Genomic DNA, 22,054 nt, shown 5'->3' on the forward strand with positions numbered 1-22,054 from the left:
ATCGGTTTTTATATTGCTTATGGACATTCAAAAGTACAACAATATATATATATATATATATATATATATATATATATATATATATATATATATATATATATATATATATACATGTAACAATGTGACTTTAACAATTTAATTAGAAATCTCAAAATATAATATCAGAAAAGGTAATCTACAGCATCATCATATACAGTTAACTTAAAGAACTTAATTACACTGATTTTTTTCTGTTTGATCAGGATGATTCGCGAAAACCAGTGCGAAACAACTAAACAAAAACGGTATAACATTTCTACTCACTAGTTGTATGACATTTAGCCTTACACCCTTTCGTCGCACAAGTCCACAAAAGACAATTCGATTTTTTTAGAGTCTTTCACAATCAATTGAAATTTGAAATTATTGATAACCATCAATTTTCAAAAACCAATAAATTGCAGTTGCATTTAAGACATCTGGATTTGGATTATTCTGTGAAATTACCAAAAACTAGCCGTTTGCTGGGATTTTATGGTCTATACCTGATCCAGGCTGCAGGTAGGCCAGTGATCAGTTTACCAATCTCTTAGGGTCTATTTTGAAAACCCTACTTTTATGGCGGTGATGAGTTTGTACTATGTACAAGGGTATTTATGGTAATTGGTGATGAGTTTACGTGTACCCAAAAGGGACGAGGGATGCAAAACTATTAACAATACATTCAAAACAATTTCTCATGACAGTGATGTTAGTGACTGTTCAATAGAGGAATTAAAATGTTATGAACAAGATTTAAAGCTAGCAGAACTGAAAAATGAAGTATTACAATTTAAGACTTTTTTTTATAAGTAAAGAAAATATTATTTTGCCTTTATTAAAGTGGCCATTTATTCAGGAAAATATTATTGCAAAATTCATAAATTTAAACACAAATCTGAGAATTTATTTAACCCGATTCAATAATCATTGCAAGCGGTGAAAGATCATTCTTAGTAATCGCAAAAATAAAATAAAAATTTACGATCCATATTAGGCAAACAAAAATTAAAGAGTTTATCATTACTTTATATAGAAAAATAATTATTAGATATCTCTAATAATTTATGAATGTTTATTTAATTTTTTACACGTATATTATTTTTTCATTTTTTTTTCTTGAAATCCGACAATTAAATAAAACTACTTACTGACAGTATATGCTTTGAAACCTAAATAAATACCAAACGCAATATATATGTTATGGTCAAGACTGAAAAATGGACCCGGAATTACATTGTTGCCTAGGGCTTTAGCCTTAGTCCGCCACTGCTGATATGAAACTTTTATTATTAAATGTGTAAATCTAAACAAATTCAGAAAATGTGTCCAATGTTTATAATTTTTTATTGAAAAGATATTGGTTATATAATACAACAAAAATTATAATTCCGTTTAATATAGCCTAAAACATAAATGGTAAATTTTTCTTTAAGTTTAAACAAATTTTAAGGTTGAAAAAAAAAACGGGTGTGGCAGTCCAGTAGGACTGCCGGTAGAAGTTATACTTCTGTACACGCGTTCGCCGTTGCAAATTTATATGGGGGTCAATCTGCAAAATCATTACATATGTAATGCTATAGGTAAGAGAGAGCATAAAGAGAAACATAATTAGGGATATAGGTATACGGTGGGTGCATCGTTTGCTGTATATAAACAACATTTGACCTGTAATAGGACTATAGTAAATGAAGGATTGAATCAATATTTTGATGAAAATGTATATTTTTATTTTCATATATGTATGAAAGGAGTTGAATGCACAAAAAATTTTTTACACATACACTGCAGTAAAATTCATTGTTTATGTTGTTATTAATATATATATATATATATATATATATATATATATATATATATATATAAGAAAGACTCTAATGAGTATCAATTGTTTCGCCGAACGTTTTCGCCAAAGAGAAGTAATTTGGCTTCTTCAGGGCTGAAAGAGAATAAATTATAATTAGCTACCATATATTATCTATTAAAACATTATTGATCTTACCGTAACTTAGAATTGTAGAGTTAGAATATTAAAAAACTTTGCTCGTAACATAGTGGTGTTTTTTGTTACTATGTGCAAAAAAAGTTTTTTTTTAAGGTTTGAAATGTATGGTAGCTTTGAACTTAACTCGCAAAGGTTTACCCAAGGTTAATCGAAAAACCCAATGTAACTACATTTAAAAGGAGGTAATTCTTTGAATTGTCGGCAATAACTAAATTTTTGATTTTTAGGAAGTTTAAAAGTGAGGTTGTGTTTTAGCCAGAACACATGCGCTGACAAATTCAAGTAGTTCTTATGAATCTTTATGTCGTTAAGGTTCATTGGTAAAAACGAATGAAATTAAATCCCAGTATAGGGAAATATTATTTTGATTTTCTTTATTTAATTATATTCTATTGTTCATGTATTATTATATCTTATTGAGATGTATCTAAGAAAAGCAAGGGAATGTTATCGTTTTTAGTTAATGAAAATTAATTATAAAGGTAGGTTAGTTATTAATGGATATATCACTCAAGTTAGTTATCTGTGATGTTGTATTGTTCTTGGTATCTGATTTAAGTAAGAAGTGGTATATATCGCTTAGATTCTTAATGTCATTCTTAACATTAATGGAGAAATCGTTAAGAAAAATATAAGACATTTCAATGAACTCTCTTTTAGATTTATTGTTCTCACGGTGGAGAATTGTAGTGTTCGTATAGTCCATGAGATGACCAGTGGAATGGACATGTTTGGCTAATGCACAACGGTCAGCGTGAAGTCGATAATCACTTTTGTGTAGTAACAAAAAACACCACTATGTTACTAGCACAGTTTTTTAATATTCTAACTCTACAATTCTAAGTTGCGGTAAGATCAATAATGCTTTAATAGATAATATATGGTAGCTAATTATAATTTATTCTCTTTCAGCCCTGAAGAAGCCAAATTAATTCTCTTTGGCGAAAACGTTCGGCGAAACAATTGATACTCATTAGTTAAGAGTTTACTATTTAACTTATCTGCAAAGATTAAATTTCTTTTCTGTATATATATATATATATATATATATATATATATATATATATATATATATATATACAATGGAATATTCATAAGTATTTAAAAATGACAATATACATAACTTACTTACGCATTATGTTTGATTTACCATGATAATATTATTAATAAAAATATTGTTTCGTGATACAACTGTCAATTTGTCTTATATTGACAGATACAAAATTTAATTTCCACAAGGAAACAAAGTTCCTGTATTTGGCTGTATACCATATATTAAAAAAAAATTTTTTGAATACAATCCTTTATAAAAAGGTATATATATAAAAAACCCAGTTGGGCTATGTTGAATTGACAAAACGTTTTCGGAATAAGTATTCCATCATCAGTGTCTAGTTAATACATGGATGTAGCCACTAAATATGTGGGTAAAAACCCTTAAACAATTAATAAATGAAATTTAGTTTACATTATGTCTAATTTACAGTTTACCATCTTAACTGTAAATTAGACATAATGTAAACTAAATTTCATTTATTAATTGTTAAAGAGTTTTTACCCACATATTTAGTGGCTACATCCATGTATTAACTAGACACTGATGATGGAATACTTATTCCGAAAACGTTTTGTCAATTCAACATAGCCCAACTGGGTTTTTTATATACCTTTTTATAAAGGATTTTATTCAAAAATTTAATTGTTGTTTGGTGTGTGTATATAAGTACACATTTGAACTTTCTTGAGATATTTATTTACAAGTTTTAATTTATAACTTAACATGCCTAACGAGGCTCAAGACAAATCTTAACAGAAATGAAAAATAATAATAATATATAAATATATATATATATATATATATATATATATATATATATATATATATATATATAATAATAAATATATAATAATAAATATTAATAAATATTAAATATATTTACAAAAGGAACATTTTTATTCTTGAGAGAGAAAGAGAGACAAAATATATCTTCTGTCTCTCTCTTACCTATATCTTACATATGTAATGATTTTACCGATTCACTCCCGTATACATTTACAACGTATAGAAGTATAACTTCAAAAATATAATCTGAAGCGTCCTATAAATAGGATGCTGGCCTATAATGGATTAAATTTTTCAAAAGTATATATAGTTAACAGGTATTTATAACTTTAGGAATAACAGGATTCAATTAACATTAACTTCAGTCAAATTATCTTACCTCACAAGTTGGCGGTAATTTCACACATGCGTGCCATGATTCCATTTCAAATTTATAATTTTTACCTTGTATCTGTGGAACTTTATAATGAGGTTCTGAATCATTCTTAAACCAATTGCATTTAAAAATTATTTGTAGTTTCTTTTCAGCTTTTCCTACTAAAAACATAAAAAAGACGGATAAAATTTTTTATCACTAAATCACTAAAAATCACTTTTACCCTTCGGATTTACCCTAAAACCCCCCTCCGTAATATAAATAAAAATATATGAGATAATTTTGAACAGAAATATTTATTATAAGCAAAAAAGCATTATAGCACTTTTTTGGTAGAATAAACCGTTCTCTCAGAAACAACGCTTGAAATTACCGGTGATTTTCAATGTCAGTTATGAGTGCGAAAGCATTATTAATTCAAATTTTAAATAAAATTTGTATTAACTCGCTGTTCTTGTTTATCCCAATCTTTGATTAATACTCGTATTTTCTTCTAGTTATGTATTTTTGTTATTGTAAATATCAGGTAATATTATTTGGAGTTCTCCTTTATCTCTAAATCTTCTACTTTCTCTTCTTTTGTGAGGATTCTACGTCTACAAGTTAATTTCCAGACTTGCTTTAGTGTCTCGTTTATCTACCTATCTTTAATCTGTACTTTTCTATCATATATATCGTTACCCACCCCCAATGAAGATTCCACACTGCGTGGAAGCTTCCAAGCAACGTAGTTTTCGTTAAGTATTGTAAACGACTTTTGTCAGCTTTTTCGTTACAGTTCTAGAAATAAAACTCATCTCTACCAGCAAATCCTACTCTCACGTCCTCGAAGATGTTACGTAAACACTGGGTGCATGGCGACAAACGGTGTATGGAGAGTAGGGAAGTAGAAGAAACAATACAATTCTATGAAGAATTATAACGAATCCTTAATAAAATAAAAACAGTATGTGTTACTTTTATGAACTATTTAATAGACCGTGTAGAAAATACCACGAAAAATTGAAACCTTTGTCAAAAACAGAGCAAAGAAGTATGGGGAACAACTAAGAGAGTTTGCAAACTTTAGCAATCCAAAATTGACAAACACATACATTTGGAGCCCAAGAAATAAACGATCCGTCATTGATTATAGCATTGTAGCATTCAGAAAATTTCTAAAATATCGAATAATTAAAGTATAAAACTTATCTAGTACGCCCCTGGGCCAAATATAAAATATTGTCGAGTCTCCGTGTTTATATTCTAAATTCCAGTTACCACTATAAAAAATAAGACGTTAAATATGGTTAGATTTATTTGTATGCGTTAGTTTTGAGATTTTAGCTAGGAATGATTCAAGGTCATTTTACGATATAATTTGAAGCATGTCTGTCAAGAATTTGGTTGCGAAGACTGGTGCGAGGGTTAGAAGAGGTGGGACGCAAGACTGAAAGCCGGCCGGTATTAGGAAGGTCGAAGAGAAGCAGGTTTGGAAGATGGGCCATTGAAAGCAGACGTGTTTAGTTTAGTCGGAAAAAACCGGCAAATTTGTTTAAAAAATCACTGTTTGTTGTATGCCGTATCTCATCTGAGGTATTTGTAAAACGGCGTTTTTTCTACAAATTTGAAAGATATCCACATGTTCCATTGTTGAGTTTTTAAGGAGACGAGTTTCCAAAGTTAGCGTTCCAGTGCTAGCTTCCATCCTCATTTCGTTATCCCTGGTCGTCGTTCCAGACTATAGATGCAGTTTTTTGCGTGGCAGTGAATCTCCAGTTCCAATCTCAGAAATTTAAAGTAAAAGTAACAGTTAGTGAAACCCAGGTAACTTTTTTTGTTTAAACTTTTAAAGTAGAAATAGGCATTTTGTTAATAATACTTGCTTTCATTAAAATTTAAGAAATTGTAATAATTAAAATTATAAATGTAGGGTGTGGCCATAGCTGTTATATTATTTGTTCTGTTTTAAAATTTAATATTGACATCTGACAGCTAGCTTTATTTTTTTTGATAGTTGATAAATATGTAATCAAATTGAGATCTTTGTTTTTGTTTTGTTTTTAGAAAAAGGTTAACCACTATGCATAGTTTCACTTAAAGATAATTTTTATTTGTAATAGTTTATTTCTGCTACAAATTATAGCCCAGTAACAATTGTAAGTTTTGTAGAATCTCCAACTTCTAGAGTTTGTAAACGGATAGGACATAGTAAGTGTAAGTAATAGATACTTTTGTAACTATTAATATAGTATTTTTGTTATTGTCTATATTTTTAACTGATTGTGGTGAGCCAGTAATAAATGTTTAATTTTTTCTCCCTAAACCATTTTGTTTATTTATTTTAGAAAAGTCTCCTAACCTCTCTCTTGTGTTTTTTAGGAAGGAGGAACCTTTTCTTTCATGTTGCAGGAAGTTCCCTCAAATTGGCGTCCTTATCTTAAATAGCTAGAGGACCTTCTTGTGTTTTGTTTGTCCATTTATCTAGGAGATTCATGTAAGTACCCTATTGTTTCATTTTTGTAGTTGCTCCAATCCAATCCCATTGTTTCATTCACTTATCCACAACCCAGTTCTCCAAATGAACCCTGAGAGCCCTTTCGCAACAGTTTGGTTTATTTTGCTTGCCTATCTCCACCCCAGTAACTTCCTCGGCGCCCCACGTTGGGCGCCAAATTGTAACGAATTATTTTGCCTACTACATAGGGTATTATTATGGGAGATGAAAAATGGGGACAGAAATTACGGGGCTAGAGATAGGGCAAGCAAAATAAATGAAACTTGCGGACGGTGCTCAGGGTTTATTTGGAGAAACTGGGTCGTGGATAAGTGAATGAAACAATGGATTGGATTGGGCAACTGCAAAAATGAAAAAATGGTAATTTGGTAATGGATGAAAGAAAAGGTTCTTCCGTCCTGAAAAACACAGGAGAGAGGTTCGGAGACTTTTCTAAAATAAATAAACAAAATGGTTTAGGGAAAAAAATTAAACATTTATTACTGTCTCACCACGAACAGTTACAAATATAGGCAATAACAAAAATACTATACTAATAGTTACAAAAATAAATACAAAATACCAAAAAAAAAAAAACTTACTATGTCCTATCCGTTTACAACATCCGTTTAAAAGTTGGAGATAGTACAAAACTTACAAATGTTACTGGGCTATAATTTGTAGCAGAAATAAATCATTACAAATAAAAACTTATCTTTTTAAGTGAAACTGTGCATAGAGGTTAACCTTTTTCTGAAAAAAAAACAAAACAAAATCTCAAATATGATTAGATATTTATCAGATTATACATCATGATATATAATACATCAAATTTGTCAAAGAGTGTGGGAGACAGGTAAATGGCCTGAGGATTGGACACAATCACTATATATTCCCATACATAAAAAGGGAGCGAAAGATTTATGTAGCAACTATCGCACAATTGCTCTAATTGCGCATTGCAGTAAGATACTCTTACACATAATTCTAGAGAGGATAAAGCCCTTTTTACTACCTAACATTGCGGAGGAACAAGCAGGTTTCGTCCCCGGACGTGGTACTAGAGAACAAATTTTAAACGTACGGCAGATTGTAGAAAAATCCAGAGAATTCAACATCACAACATATTTGTGCTTCATAGATTATAGTAAAGCTTTTGATTTGGTCAACTGGAGTAAAATGTGGCAGGTTTTGTCTGAAATGGGAGTCCCCAATCATCTGATACTGCTAATTAAAAGCCTGCACAATAACAATTATGCCAGAGTTAGAATAAATGGGGAACTAACCGATAGTTTCAGGGTCACAAAGGGCGTGAGACAAGGCTGCATACTAAGCCCAATTCTATTTAACATCTATGGTGAATGGATAATGCGGAAAGCTACTGAGGACTGGAACGGTGGCATCGCCATTGGCGGGAAGAAGATTTGCAACTTGAGATATGCAGATGATACTACTATCCTCGCTAGTTCTGAAGCTGAATTGATTCACCTGCTACAACGGATAGAAGACGTAAGCTTAACGATGGGCCTTAAAATAAACAGAGATAAAACGAGAATCATGATAATTGACAGAGCTAACAACAATCAAAATCATCTGGTCATGATAAACAATATCGCTGTTGTAGATAAATTTGTGTATCTGGGCTCATTAATAACCAACAAAGGAGGCTGTACTGAAGAAATAAGCGGCGGTCAGCAATCGCAAAAAGCGCTATGGCAAAATTAACAAAAATTTGGAAAAGCCATGAAATAACTACCGATACAAAAGTGAGACTAGTAAGAAGTCTAGTTTTTCCAGTTTTTATTTATGCATCGGAATGCTGGACCCTTACTGAGAAAGACAAAAAGAACATAGATGTATTTGAGATGTACTGCTGGAAACGAATGCTGAGAATACCATGGGTGGCCCGAAGAACAAATGAATCCATACTGGACCAGCTAAACATAAAGAAAAGACTAAGAACACAAATATCAGAACAAATAAGCTATTTTGGACATGTGCTTCGAAGAAATGGTCTTGAAAAACTTACCATCCAGGGAAAAGTAGAAGGCAAAAGAAATAGAGGTAGATCTCCCACACGATACACGGACCATATTGTTGCTACCATTGGCGCTCCATTCTCAGAATGTGCTAGAATGGCAGAAAATAGAAAAACGTGGAGGAACATTGGGAAATTTAGCTAATAGCTTCATGATATCACGATACATCATCAGGTCAACGACTAAGAAGAAGAAGAAGAAGATTTATCAGATGTCAAAAATAATAAAGCTAGCTGTCATATGTCAAAATTCAAGCTTAATACTTCTTCTTCAAGTGCCATCTTCGTTCCGAAGGTTGGCGATCATCAGGGCTATACGTATTTTCGAAACTGCTGACCGAAACAATTCGTTGCTGCTACAGCTATACCATTCCCGTAGATTCTTTAGCCAGGAGTTTCGTCTTCTTCCTATGGACCTTTTTCCTGCTATTTTCCCTTGCATAATTATTCGAAGCAGTTCATACCTTTCGCCTCTTGTAATGTGTCCCAAGTATTGCAGTTTTCGTTTTTTGATCGTAAATATGACTTCCTTTTCTTTATTCATTCTTCTCAAGACCTCGACATTTGTGACTCTCTCGGTCCATGATATTCTCAGGATTCTGCGATACATCCACAGTTCAAATGCCTCTAATTTTTTGGTATCAATCTTATATAATACTGAGAACAATTAAAATGACAGCTAAGCCACGCCCTCAGACATATAATTTTAATTATTACAATTTAAATTGTTGTGAAAGCAACTATTATTAAAAATTGTTTATTTTTACTTAAAGAATCGAACATAAAAGTTACCTGGATTGCACTAAAACTTCTGGGGGTGAAAACTAGACTTACTAAAATGTCTGGGCGTAGAAACTGGACTTAGAATCTCTGCCACACGAACAAAAACTGCATATCGCACTGCGAGTTGTGTTGAAACGGCTTCTTAATGAGGACAGAGCAAAATTTGAGGTTGAAAGTTGTCACACTGGACGCAAAATTTGAAGCTTCACTTCTTAAAAAACTAGAACATGTGGGTATTTTCCAAATTTGTTGCTGTTTTACGCTGTTTTACAAATATCTCACGAGGAGAGACGGCATACAACAAAAACCGGTGATTACTCTTACTTTAACTGACACATTACTTCGAGTCTAAATCACCCTTTTTTAACAAATTAGCAGGTTTTTTCCGACTAAATTAAACACATCTGCTCACAATGGCCAACATTTCAAACCTCCTCTGTAACTACACATACTGCACAATTAACTGCCACTACACACTAGATTTCCATGAAAAGGGACGAAGAAAGAGATAACAAATTCGACGTAAAATATGGACTAACCTGAAGCCAACCGCTCTTGACAACGGCCTCAGCGAGAGTGAGTAAATTCTTAAAAATCATTCGCTTAACTTGGTATAAACAAAACACTAAACGGGAATATTTATTTGAAACGCAGAGTATTAAGCGGCTTCGATCAAAAAAAAAATTACCAAAGAAATATGCGTCCTAATATATAAACAAACTTAAAATGGTTTATATCAACTCGGCGACGCAAAGAGGAAGTAAAAGAATATTTCGGTGCTTTAACTAAGACGAAAGGAAATAGAAATACACAGAAATTATTCTTCGGTGTTTTAATACATATACGAGGGGATTTCAATATACACCAAGGAATTTACAAATGCTACAGCATAGCTAATAAAAATATGAAAAACCTTATACAAAATATGAGGCAGCGACATCTATTGTCTCAAATTATTTCCGATTGGCATTTAAATAACATTAGTAGCTAAATCGAACAAAAGAAAAGCAAATAAAATAGCCTCTTAAGCCTTTCACAACCTTTAAGTTACAACTATTAATGACATTATCCAATTAATTATAGAATGAAGTACTGCAAAGTTATCTAGAACTCCTACAGAAAAATACATCAGAAGACAAAGAAATATACAATAAAAAGAGAAAATTATCCTGCTAAAACTATTTCTGAAATAAGTTCATTACTGAGATCGAAGATAATATATATATATATATATATATATATATATATATATATATATATATATATATATATATATATATATATATATATATATATATATGCAAAAGACATTAGCGTATAAAGTCATGAGACTATCAACACGTCCTCACAGACACTTCGTCTAAGAATTAGTAACCTCAGTGGAGTATTACGTTGCCATGTAGTCAATTCCTATTGTAACCTATTCGCCCCGTGCGTGACTGACGCGAAATCTACCGCCTTCAACTGACAGTTTTGGACCTCCCAATGAGGTTAAACATATGTTAAATAGATACGAAATTGACAAGTATTAAAAATTAGTTTTTTAATTATGTTTTTTCAGTTTATGTACAAAATAAATTTAGTATTAAAAATTGGGTGTCTAAAAATTCATCAACTTTATCTTTTCAACCCCAAACGGAAAAGAAAGGGAAAAATGTAGTACTGGCAAAACAAGTTTTTGCATGTGGAAGAGCACGTAAAAAAAATAATAGTAAAAATTATGATATATGTAAAAGCTAAAGTCATCTAGCAGGCTGCAGTTAGCTTGAAGCCTTATGAAATATCATTTAAGGTAAATTATTTAAATTTTTCCTATTTCAATTGCATAAAAATGAAATTATGTGATATTCACTTTTTCATATTAATAGCACGAATTCATCTTTTTCTTTTCTCTAATTTATATGTAATCTTTGGAAACCTGTAAAAGCTATTTACACTCACTATTTTTGCTATTATTAGCACAATTAAATAACTTGCAACAATAATTTGCACCCATTTTTGATAAAATTTATGCGTAAAAAGATCCAAAAGGTCCAATTTTGTCATATTTCGCCGCTACGCACGCTGGCATCGTTTCAAGGTACCCCTACCATGGTCACGCACGGAGCGAATAGGGTTTTTTATTATTATACCTTTTATAAAGGAATTTTTAAATAATTTTTTTATAAATCAGACAGAAAAATATGTGGCTATACTGAACATAATCAAAGAAGATCAATGTACAACCCACTACAAAGCACTCAAAAAAGGCAAAAACAAAATGCAGTCCGAAGTAATAACACAGATTTAGTCCCACAGTAGCGAAGTTGAAGAATCGATGTAATAACAATGGATGGAATACAACCCACACTTGACGGAGGTATGAATCCCATATATATGAAGCCCACATAGCTTTTATTCACTTCAAAAAAGCTTCTGACCGAATCGACCGAAATAATATTTGTGAAATAGTGACTTTAGCTATCCTCCACGTGTTACACAGGTAACAAGAAAGTTTATATTGGCAGACAAAAATCGTAATTAACCCTAGGTCTACTAACCTAGGTTAACTGAGGGGTCGACGGTGACACTAACATTAATATGCAGACCCGACTAAAGGCATGTTGACACGTTTGATCAGCTATGTCATTCAACAAGTGTTTATTTCAAATAACCAATTTTTATAAGAAAATTTCTAATAGAATGCAATATTTAAGAAATATAGCCCATTCTTTTGTGAAGGAGCATTTAATGTGTGTAAACGATAGGATCGGAAGAAAGCTAAGGAGTATATTAGATATTCTTAATAGATATTAGAGAAACTTAAGAAATTCCTGAGCCTCAGCAGGACCCAAAAAGTACGCACGTTCGCGCAGATGTAGTTTCTGTCCACGAAACTCTGATAGAAAAGGATGCCGTACTTAATCTTTCTGTGGTGAAAATCTATGTACTCACTACTCAGCATTCAAAAAACATTTGTGAATACTATTTAACCTGAATAATAATCACTGTATTTCTTTAGTTTTACTCACTTAATGCCTTTTTGGTTCCGGAATTAACAACTTTATTTTCTTATTAACCAAAGATAAAAATTGTTACATTATTTCGTATTTTTTATACTTAGTTGGTTTTTAATGGAGGCTGTTATCCAAGGCACGTATATAAAGTGATTTAAATTGGGTTAAAATTAAAATTTTCGGACCATGTATAACTGCACAATGTAATATTAGTTATAATATTAACGCTTGTGATAAAAGGGTCTGAAGAAATGGAAATCAACCAAGGAGTGAGACAGCCACACTTTTTAACATGTACATTGACATTCTCAAAAACTGAAAATCAGTAGAATATTGCGGTATACAACTCGATCGACATACTCACCTAAGCGCTATATTATCTGCATACGATAAAATGACAAAATAATGGGACAAGAAGCAGAAGACAAACTTCATCTAGCAATACATCGGTTATATTTAAACACTATACAATAAATCCTGAAAATCTCATTAGCAACGATGAAAGTTATTATTTAGAGGCAAATATACCGTGCAATCTAATATAATCGTCGACAATATACCAATAAAGCACGTATCACATTCTCAATCATAAAACAAGAGACAACGATTAAATTTTACAAATCTATGGCCGTACCTACCCCGGGATAGACTGGCTTCAGCCAAGACCCAGTTGGCTCACCCGAACAGCGACTCTTCAGGCGCTGTTGAGTTTAGCCCCTCTACACCTTATTGTAGGGCACGAAGTCATGATGGCAACCTATCGGCTCAACTATTCTGGATAGTAGTTGGAAATGACCGGTCGGATAAGCCATTGTGACATTCGAAGACAGCCCATCGAGTGCTGTCCTGTACTTTATATGGTACATGACAGCGTGGTCCCTCAAGTTGAGTTCTCATCCTCATTCTTGATTCTATTTCCTGACCGTGATGAGTGGGTGAAACGAGAACGCCTATCGGCTCAACTGTTCTGGATAGTAGTTGGAAATGACCGGTCGGATAAGCCATTGTGACATTCGAAGACAGACCATCGAGTGCTGTCTGTACTTTATATGGTACATGACAGCGTGGTCCCTCAAGTTGAGTTCTCATCCTCCATCTTGATTCTATTTGCTGACCGTGATGAGTGGGTGGAACGAGAACCAGCACTAATCCATCAAAGCGGGCTCGCTTGGTTTACAGTTGGATTCAGAATGGACAAGCGGGCAGGCGCTAAAATACATGATCGTGGGACCGAATTGGAGTCGAGTTAGGCTCTCGGCTCCCATGCATCAGTCTTTCAGACCGACGTCTTTGTAATCCTGGTCTGTGCTCAGGAGATAATTCATAGGGCTTGCCCAGGCAGGACCATCTCTATCTGATCTGACAATCAAGCTTTGTAAGCTATAGGCTAAAGCTAAAGGTCCTGTAAGCAGCTAAAGGCACTGTAAGCAGCCAAAGACAGCTCTAAGGTGGTTCCTGACTGCAAGAGAGCACTGGCTGAGGTTGCCCTGACCACTACGTTCAACTTGATATGGAACCGAACCTGTGATTGAAGTGACCTTCAGTACTGGTCGATGCAGTCTTAAGAAGCTTCTTTTGCAGATATTCCGGGATTCTTAGACTAGTGGTGGAGATATGAGGCAGGCTAGACTGCACGAAGCGGTCTATACAAGTACAAAAGTCTTACAACCCAACTTCTAAACCGTAGGAGATGCTCTCTGGTGATCAGTGTGCTTACTGGCCATTGTAGTCTCAGGCGGCATCTATCTGCTTGGATGGCCCAAGGTGCCGTCTATGTGATGAGGAGGAGGAGGAAACCTCCTTACATGCCCTCTGAAAGCATCCGGCATTGGCCTATCACCGATGGGTTCGGCCTTTATGCAACCGAGCCAAATAACGGAGTTACCCCTAAAGAGACTCGAGCTTTTTGTGAAGCCACAAGTTTACTAAATTATTACACGTTTCGAACGACAGGACGAGTTCAGATTTGGAACCGGGAGTAGCCTGGGCCCGAGAAACGCCGAAGACCAAGTCCTTATGTACATAGTTCGGATGATAAGAATGATGCAATGGACCCGTCTTAAGGAGGTCTAAGAGTTTGAAGGTCTCACAAATGGGTCCTGCTCTGATCTACCACGACTGTGGCCGTAACTTTACTAATTTACGGTGTTGAATGTAGGATAAATGATAAAAACACGAAAACAGAATACAAGCAGCAGAGATGAAATTTTTACGAAGAGTTAAATGCTACACAAGAAGACCCCTAATAAAAAAAATACAAACACACGTAATGAGTTACATGTATACCCTATAAAAAAGAAAATAATTGATTATAAAGATAAATGGAGACAATATATTCACAGAATAGAAAAGGTAAGACTATTTAAAAAATACGCCATTAGAATTCAAAAGATAAGGGAGATGTAGGATGACTTCGAAAAAGTTGGGCATAATAACATTGTGAAGACAGAAATGGCAAAGCCTAATGTAGTGAAAAAGAAGAATTTTAATTATTCTTTAGTCGATTGAAATTCAAAAGTGAATAATGTAAATTAGTCTTTGAAGTCCATACATAAAAAGAAAACAAAAAAAAATTGTGAATGATGTTGTTACGAGTTTTTACTTTAGCTGCGGTTTTATGTTTAATTACTCTGGTATGGACATATGTAAAGAATGGACGAGACAAAAATACCGCTGAAACTTAGCAATGGAAACAAAACAGAAGGGGGAAAGGAGCACCTCGCAGATTACAGTGAAACGGACAAATAAAAAGAGCAATGGTAAAAACAGACCTCACTGAAGAAGATATATATGACAAGAAGAAATGGCGATTAAGATGTGGTAAACGGCAAACAGAATATGCTGTGTAAATCTACAGCTAAGTAAGTAAGGTCATCTTTCGTTGACTTAGGATTTTAAGTTGTTATGTTGCTAAATCCTAACACTTGCAGGATATACATGTTATTTATGTCAACCCTGATACACTATGGTTTTGGTCACAATTACTATTACTGTTTTCACTTATTCTACTGGTAGATGGTGGTGGTACCAGAAAAAAATAGAATTTTATGAATAAACGACCATTTGTAATGTACACCCATTTTCAGAATAATAAATTTCAGATGTGGCAGTCGGCATGTCAAGTAAAGAATTTATTTTACAATTCGTAGTTTATTCCTAAGATACATAACTGCAGTACGATTGAAAATGAAAAATATAACAGAAAATCACACTGCTTTAATAAATATATAGTAGTACGAAGTGATCAATAATTAAGTACTTACCAATCTTATATTTTCCTGTTAATTCGATATGCCCTGTTATGTCATTATACTTAATCAATTCACTATCTCTTTTCGAAATTAAAATAGGATTCTTATTAGTAACATCGCAAGTACTAGCCTGATCTTTACAATCTTCATTTTCACTGCATAAACTAATACTAAATGTAGTATTGACGTTGTTAGCTACAGAGTGTACAGTGTATTTCTTTTTCAATGGTGTTAAATCTAGCCACCTATTGTGAATTGTTAAGCCACAAGTGCTATGCTTTGAAGGCACGTTCATCATAATTTTGTACTTGCAATCACCATTTTTTCTAAGTTCGGGTACCTAAAAAAACCCCTTCTATTATTATTAAAAACTTATTTTCTTAACATTTAAAAAATCGAATCCGCAAACTATTAGATTCAATGAAACATTTTATTAGTATAATCCATCACATTTAGCCTTAATTTCAACGTTAAGTGTAAGGCTAAACATTGAGAAAGTTTTTAAAAAATTATAAAATGTTGCAGAAAACAAATAAAGCATTTACACGTCTATGGATTAAAACAGTCCAGATTATTTATGTTTTCGTGCAACATTCCGTTGTTCTATGTTTGTTCTAACAACAGTTTGCCTCTGGAGAGCCGCGGGAGAATGTTCTCTATTTAAAATGACTTTTACAGGCCTCAAAGTCATTTACAAATATTTTGGCAGAAGAAGTCTCACAGAGTAGCATCAGTGAAGAACACCAAGGATTCCGAAATAATAGATCTACTATAGATACAATATTCATTATTAGAAAAATAGTCAAAAAAGCTCTTGAATATAATAAAGCTGCCTTCATGTGCTTCATTGACCTTACGCGAATCTTTGACAGGGTAAGGCTTATCGATGTTCTGAAACTATTAAAGGAAAGAAACTTAAACCAAAAAACAATTGAAATTAGTCAACAATTGAAGATTGAAAACAGTACTTTCATAAGAGCAAACAATAAGTTGTCCAACAAGAAAATAGTCCCAACAGGAATAAGGCAAGCAAACAATAAGTTGTCCAACAAGAAAATAGTCTCAACAGGAATTAGGCAAGGGGATAGTCTCAGCTCAGTTATCTTTAACGTTCTTATGAACCATAGCATTAAAGAAGTGAAAACCGTGGGAAGAGGTTATAGAATGGGCCATACAGAATTTAAAATAATTTATTATGCTTATGATATAATAATAATATCTGAAGATAAGGTCAATCTTCAGAGACTAAAGTATTTTCCACCTAAGAAGACCGCTTTGCAATTAAATGCTGGCAACTTTATTACTAGCGGACCAGATAAGCGGCGATATATTTTACACTACCTTTATGAATAACATTTTACTGCTCTGTTGTTTCAATCAGCACTGCTCAACAAGTTATCGTTTATTGATTTTAATATTTTATTGCGATAGTACGAATACGGAATATTTATTTAAACAGTGAATAATTATTGGGTTAATTTTTTTTTAAATTTCTTCTGACGTTTCGTATAATCTAGGTTTACCCAATAATCAAAGTTATGCCTTTACAAGAACATATTATTTGAAAAATAAGGAGTACTATGTGTCATAATAATTGTAATCTCCTTTATACACACTTTAAAAAATTGTTTAGTAATGTATTTCTTAAATCCACACAATCATTGAAAAATGATTCATGCTATTTAAAAATATCTCTCTGTTAACGACACTGTTATCGACAAAGTAGAACAAATTCAAACTTGTCATCATATTACACTTCTGTCTATAGTTAAAAATTAATTGATGGTCGTGGGCTGTATTGGTGATTACATAAATTTTAGGGTGTAGTAGTTGTATATAAGTAGGTACCTATTTTTTTATAGTAGTGTAGTGAAGCGGTACTTTAAAGTTAAATGTTATTTCAATATGGAAAAAAAATAATATGGGTCCATTGTCATCTGTTATGGGAGTTCAGAAAGGCACATGCGATGCTTGCGGTATTTCAGAGAGGACATTTCGAAGAATTAATGAGTAATTAACATGAGTGAGGATTAAATAAATAAAATAAGCAAGATAAATCGTCGACATCCAAAAACTTTAGATTTGCACCAGTCAATTAAACTTGCAATAAAAAATATTATAATAATATATAACGCCAAAGAACATGTAACAATTAGTGCTGTGTTACAAAAAATAAAAGACAAGGAGCTGTGTGATATTAGTTTAACAAGTTTGTGGAGAGTGCTGAAACATTTAGGTTTTCAATATAAAAAGACAAATAATAGTCAAGTATTGTGTGAACTCTCTAATGTTGTTTCAAAACGGTGGCATTTTGTAAGAAAATACATGAACAATAAAACGTCTGATAGTCCGAGACAAGTTGTATTTTTAGATGAAACTTGGATTTTCGCTAAAGAAAATATGTCAAAATCATCCTGGCAAGATTGCACTACGAAATATTATTCTTCTAGTCGTTCCGTTAATGGTAAACTCTACATTATACTTCATGCTGGAAATGATGAGGGTTTTATTCCCGACGCTAGTTTAATTTTTTCGTCCACAAAGAATACAGGTGATTAGCATAGAAATATTGATGCAAATATTTTTGATGAATGGTTTGAAGAAAATTTGTTAAAAAAATTGGAGCGACCATCCATAATAGCATCATACCACTCAAGAGTAGAAGAGAGATTTCCTTCAAGCAGCTGGACAAAAGAAGAAATAAAGTTGTGGTGGACAGAAAAGATAATTTATCACAGTGACATATTTTTAAAAGTCGATTTACTTCAAAGGTGTGGAGAGCACAAAATTCAAAAGAAATTTGTTACTGACCAAATGGCTCTTAACTATGGCCATGAAGTTCTTTGACTTCCGCCCTACCATTGCCACTATAATTCAATTGAGTTTAGGGTATAGCCAAAAATTTTTATGCTAAACATGCATCCAAAACAACAGATGACGCTAGCGTTCTTAGTTTATGGAAAAAATCGCTAGAACAAATAAAGGCAGAACAATGGCAAAATTGTATTACGACATACGGAAGACATAATCGTTCAGTCCTTTCAAACCGAGCGAGTTATAGATGAGGTCCGGCTTTTAATTATTCGGATAGACAATTCAGATAGTGACGACTCTGATAGTGAAATATCAGACAGTGAATAGGACAAATCGTTTGCTGAAAAGAAGTAACAAAAAAGTGTTTCGGGAATTCAATTCGGACTTTGTGGTGTGTTTTAGTTAAACGATAAAGTACCTTCGGCCTAATTACTGGACTGCATACTCTCAATAGCTTTGGTATTAATTACTGGACTATACGTGTTTAAACCTTTTGTTTTGCTGAAAACTCGAAAGTGATTTAGTGCCAATTTGTTTCAAGGTTATATTTAATACAGTGTCTGCAGAAAGTAAAGTCTTGAATGTATTTTATTCAAATTAGGAATTGAATCAAATTGGCAACTTGGCAAGTATTTTCCAATTTTACTACATGCAAATCATGCAGTAAACCCAATTTTACTGCATGCTACACAAAATAGAGACTTGTAGAGACCTTGATGAACATTTGATGTCGACAAATAATTTCGAGTATTCGAAATATTCCGTCCCATTTCCTTTAACACGCCCTGTATATACATATTATATTCATTTTATTTGCCTTTGATACAATAAAATCCAGTATTATTACTGAACATAAAATACAGGAAATTAAATATTTTTACTTTTCAAGCGATCGGAATTAAATATTAACGCCCCACTGTTTGAGGCCCACTGATCATATCTTGATTGCATATCGGCCGTCATAGGGTAAAAGGACTTTACTATAAAAGTTTGAAATAGTAGCAGAAGAATAAATGCTGTCCAGAAAACACAGTCTACGACAATATCAAGAGAATCCAGAAGATATAAATTGGCAATTTATAATAAAAGTGTGTACGCCTCACAAAAACAAGCAGAAACAACCATTACTAAGAAAGACAGAAATAAAGATCTTAAGATCAATTACTGATAGATTACTTTAAAATATACAAAGACGTATATTCTAAACTGATCTAGTGTCAGAAAAAGGGCATGGAGAGACCACGTGGATGGAATGGGTGATAAAGAGACTAGCAAAGAGCAAAAGAAGAGAAACCAAACAGCAGACAATTCAGAAGATCCCCCAAACGCTGTGCTGGTATGAAGGTTGGACATTGGAATCCCAACCTAGGCTAACATTTTGAAAAAAAAAACAAGACATCCTAAAATAAGAATGGGAAGAAAATGGCTTTTCCAACCATGCCCCTCTCTATGGATATATATATATATATATATATATATATATATATATATATATATATATATATATATATATATATAATAATTAATTTACTGGCCAGTTCAGTCGCTGGATATCTCCGTACAATTCACGTTTTCATCCTTTTTCACTGCAATTTATGAATTGTAATCCTTCTTCTTCTTTAAGTTCCATCTTCTATCGAAGGTTGAAAATCATCATGGCTATGCGGACTCTGTTGACTGCCGCTCTAAAAAGTTCTGCACTACTGCATTCAAACCGTTCCCATAAATTCTTAAGCCAGGATATTCTTCGTCTTCCCACATTTCGCTTTCCTCGGATTTTGTCTTGCATAATAAGTTGCAATAATGCGTATTTTTGCCCTCTCATCACATGTCCTAAGTACTCAAGTTTTCGTCTTTTGATTGTTAATATTATTTCCGCCTCATTTCCTATCCTTCTAGTTACTTCCACGTTTGGCATTCCTTGAATCCACGATATTCGTAGGATTCTTCTGTAACACCAAAATTCAAAGGCGGCCAACATATGCAGATGGACTTGTTTTAAAGTCCACGCTTCCAAGCCATAAAGAAGAGTAGAGAACACGTAACATCGAAGCATTCTCAGGCGTAGTTCTAACCTTATATCCCGACAACAAAGAAACTCTTTAAGTTTAATGAATGATGATCGTGCTTTTTCAATGCGTGTCCTAATTTCTTTGGTTTGGTCTACATCTAATGTTATCCATGTTCCTAAGTATTTATAGTTATTAACACTCTCAATTGCAGTATCTTCAATAGTCAATTGGATATTTGCATGTGCAGATTTAGTCATGATCATGCATTTAGTTTCTTTAAATTTATCTTCAGTCCGTACTCATGACAGCGTTCATTAAGGCGTTGCATTACGTTCTGTAAATCATTGTTGTTATCCGTCATCATTACTGTATCGTCTGCAAAAGGTAAGTTATTCAAAACTTCTCCATTGATGGATATACCTTCTATTGAGTCTGAGAGTGCTTTTTGAAATACTGCTTCACTGTAGACATTGAAAAGTAGTGCGGACAGCACAATTGTAATCCATAAAAATAAAATTTTCGGATTTTTTTTTGATAAACAAATATTTGGGGAAAGATTTCGACGTATATAACCTGCCATCATTCGTAGCACGTGTATAAGTTGATAACAACAGTCATATATTTTACCTCCCAAAATCGTATAGCCACTCTTTGATATAAAATGACTTCTCTGTAGAAAGTCACTCTTATCCTCCTGGACCTCTAAAGACTTTGGAATGTCGACGACACTGACTAAAGCAAAATCTTTCTTCCGCATAAAAGCACGTTTTGCCAGTAAAAAATTAATATAAAAATTTATGGGCTTAGAAATAACAATAGCAGTATCGCTGTTAATTAATAAAAAACATAAACTCTGCATGTAATGGCTAATGGTTTTCAACAAATTGTGTTTGTAAATGGTCGAGGTACCAATGTTCAAAACATCGTCTACCGTCAAAATATTAAAAAAAAAAATAAATATAGCAAAAAATCTACAGGGAATCTAAACTTACAATATATTAACAGCAAACAAATTTGTATAACTCTTGGAACATAAAAACGACGTTCGCAATTGAATTAAATATACTAGAATTCATTACCTATATTTTGAATCTGAAGTAGAAATGATAAATTGACAAATCTCATCACATTTATTTTATTATATTTTTTTATTAAAAAAAACGTAGTAGAATATCTTTTATGTACATTGAATTTGAAGAGTAAGTGACTAACAAATATAAATATCTTCAACTTATATCTATTCAGGGATTCTACAGTATTCACTGCCTTCCCTCGCTCAACTTTTCATCTCTCTCTCTTGTTCCATTCTTCATCGTTTAGGCATCTCTTACTCATGGTGTCGTTTACTTCGTTCCTCCAGGATCTTCGGGGTCATCTTCTTTTCCTCCTTCCTATGGGGCTCCATTCAATTATTCTGTTTATCCATCTGCTGTCGCTAGTTC

General features: G+C 32.9%; 1 protein-coding gene across 1 annotated transcript in view; it reads right to left on the reverse strand.

Moving 5' to 3' along the window:
* Lerp (lysosomal enzyme receptor protein) overlaps nucleotides 1–22,054 on the reverse strand; it is a 199,799-nt gene that overhangs the window by 115,917 nt on the left and 61,828 nt on the right. Inside the window, exons 4-5 of the mRNA XM_072535074.1 lie at nucleotides 15,799–16,126; nucleotides 4,246–4,400 (exon numbers count right to left, since the gene is read on the reverse strand). Of these exons, the coding sequence (XP_072391175.1) occupies nucleotides 4,246–4,400; nucleotides 15,799–16,126 (483 nt within the window). The remainder of the gene's footprint in view (nucleotides 1–4,245; nucleotides 4,401–15,798; nucleotides 16,127–22,054) is intronic.

This window comes from Diabrotica undecimpunctata, chromosome 6 (assembly GCF_040954645.1).
Source record: "Diabrotica undecimpunctata isolate CICGRU chromosome 6, icDiaUnde3, whole genome shotgun sequence".
Classification (NCBI taxonomy): domain Eukaryota; kingdom Metazoa; phylum Arthropoda; class Insecta; order Coleoptera; family Chrysomelidae; genus Diabrotica; species Diabrotica undecimpunctata.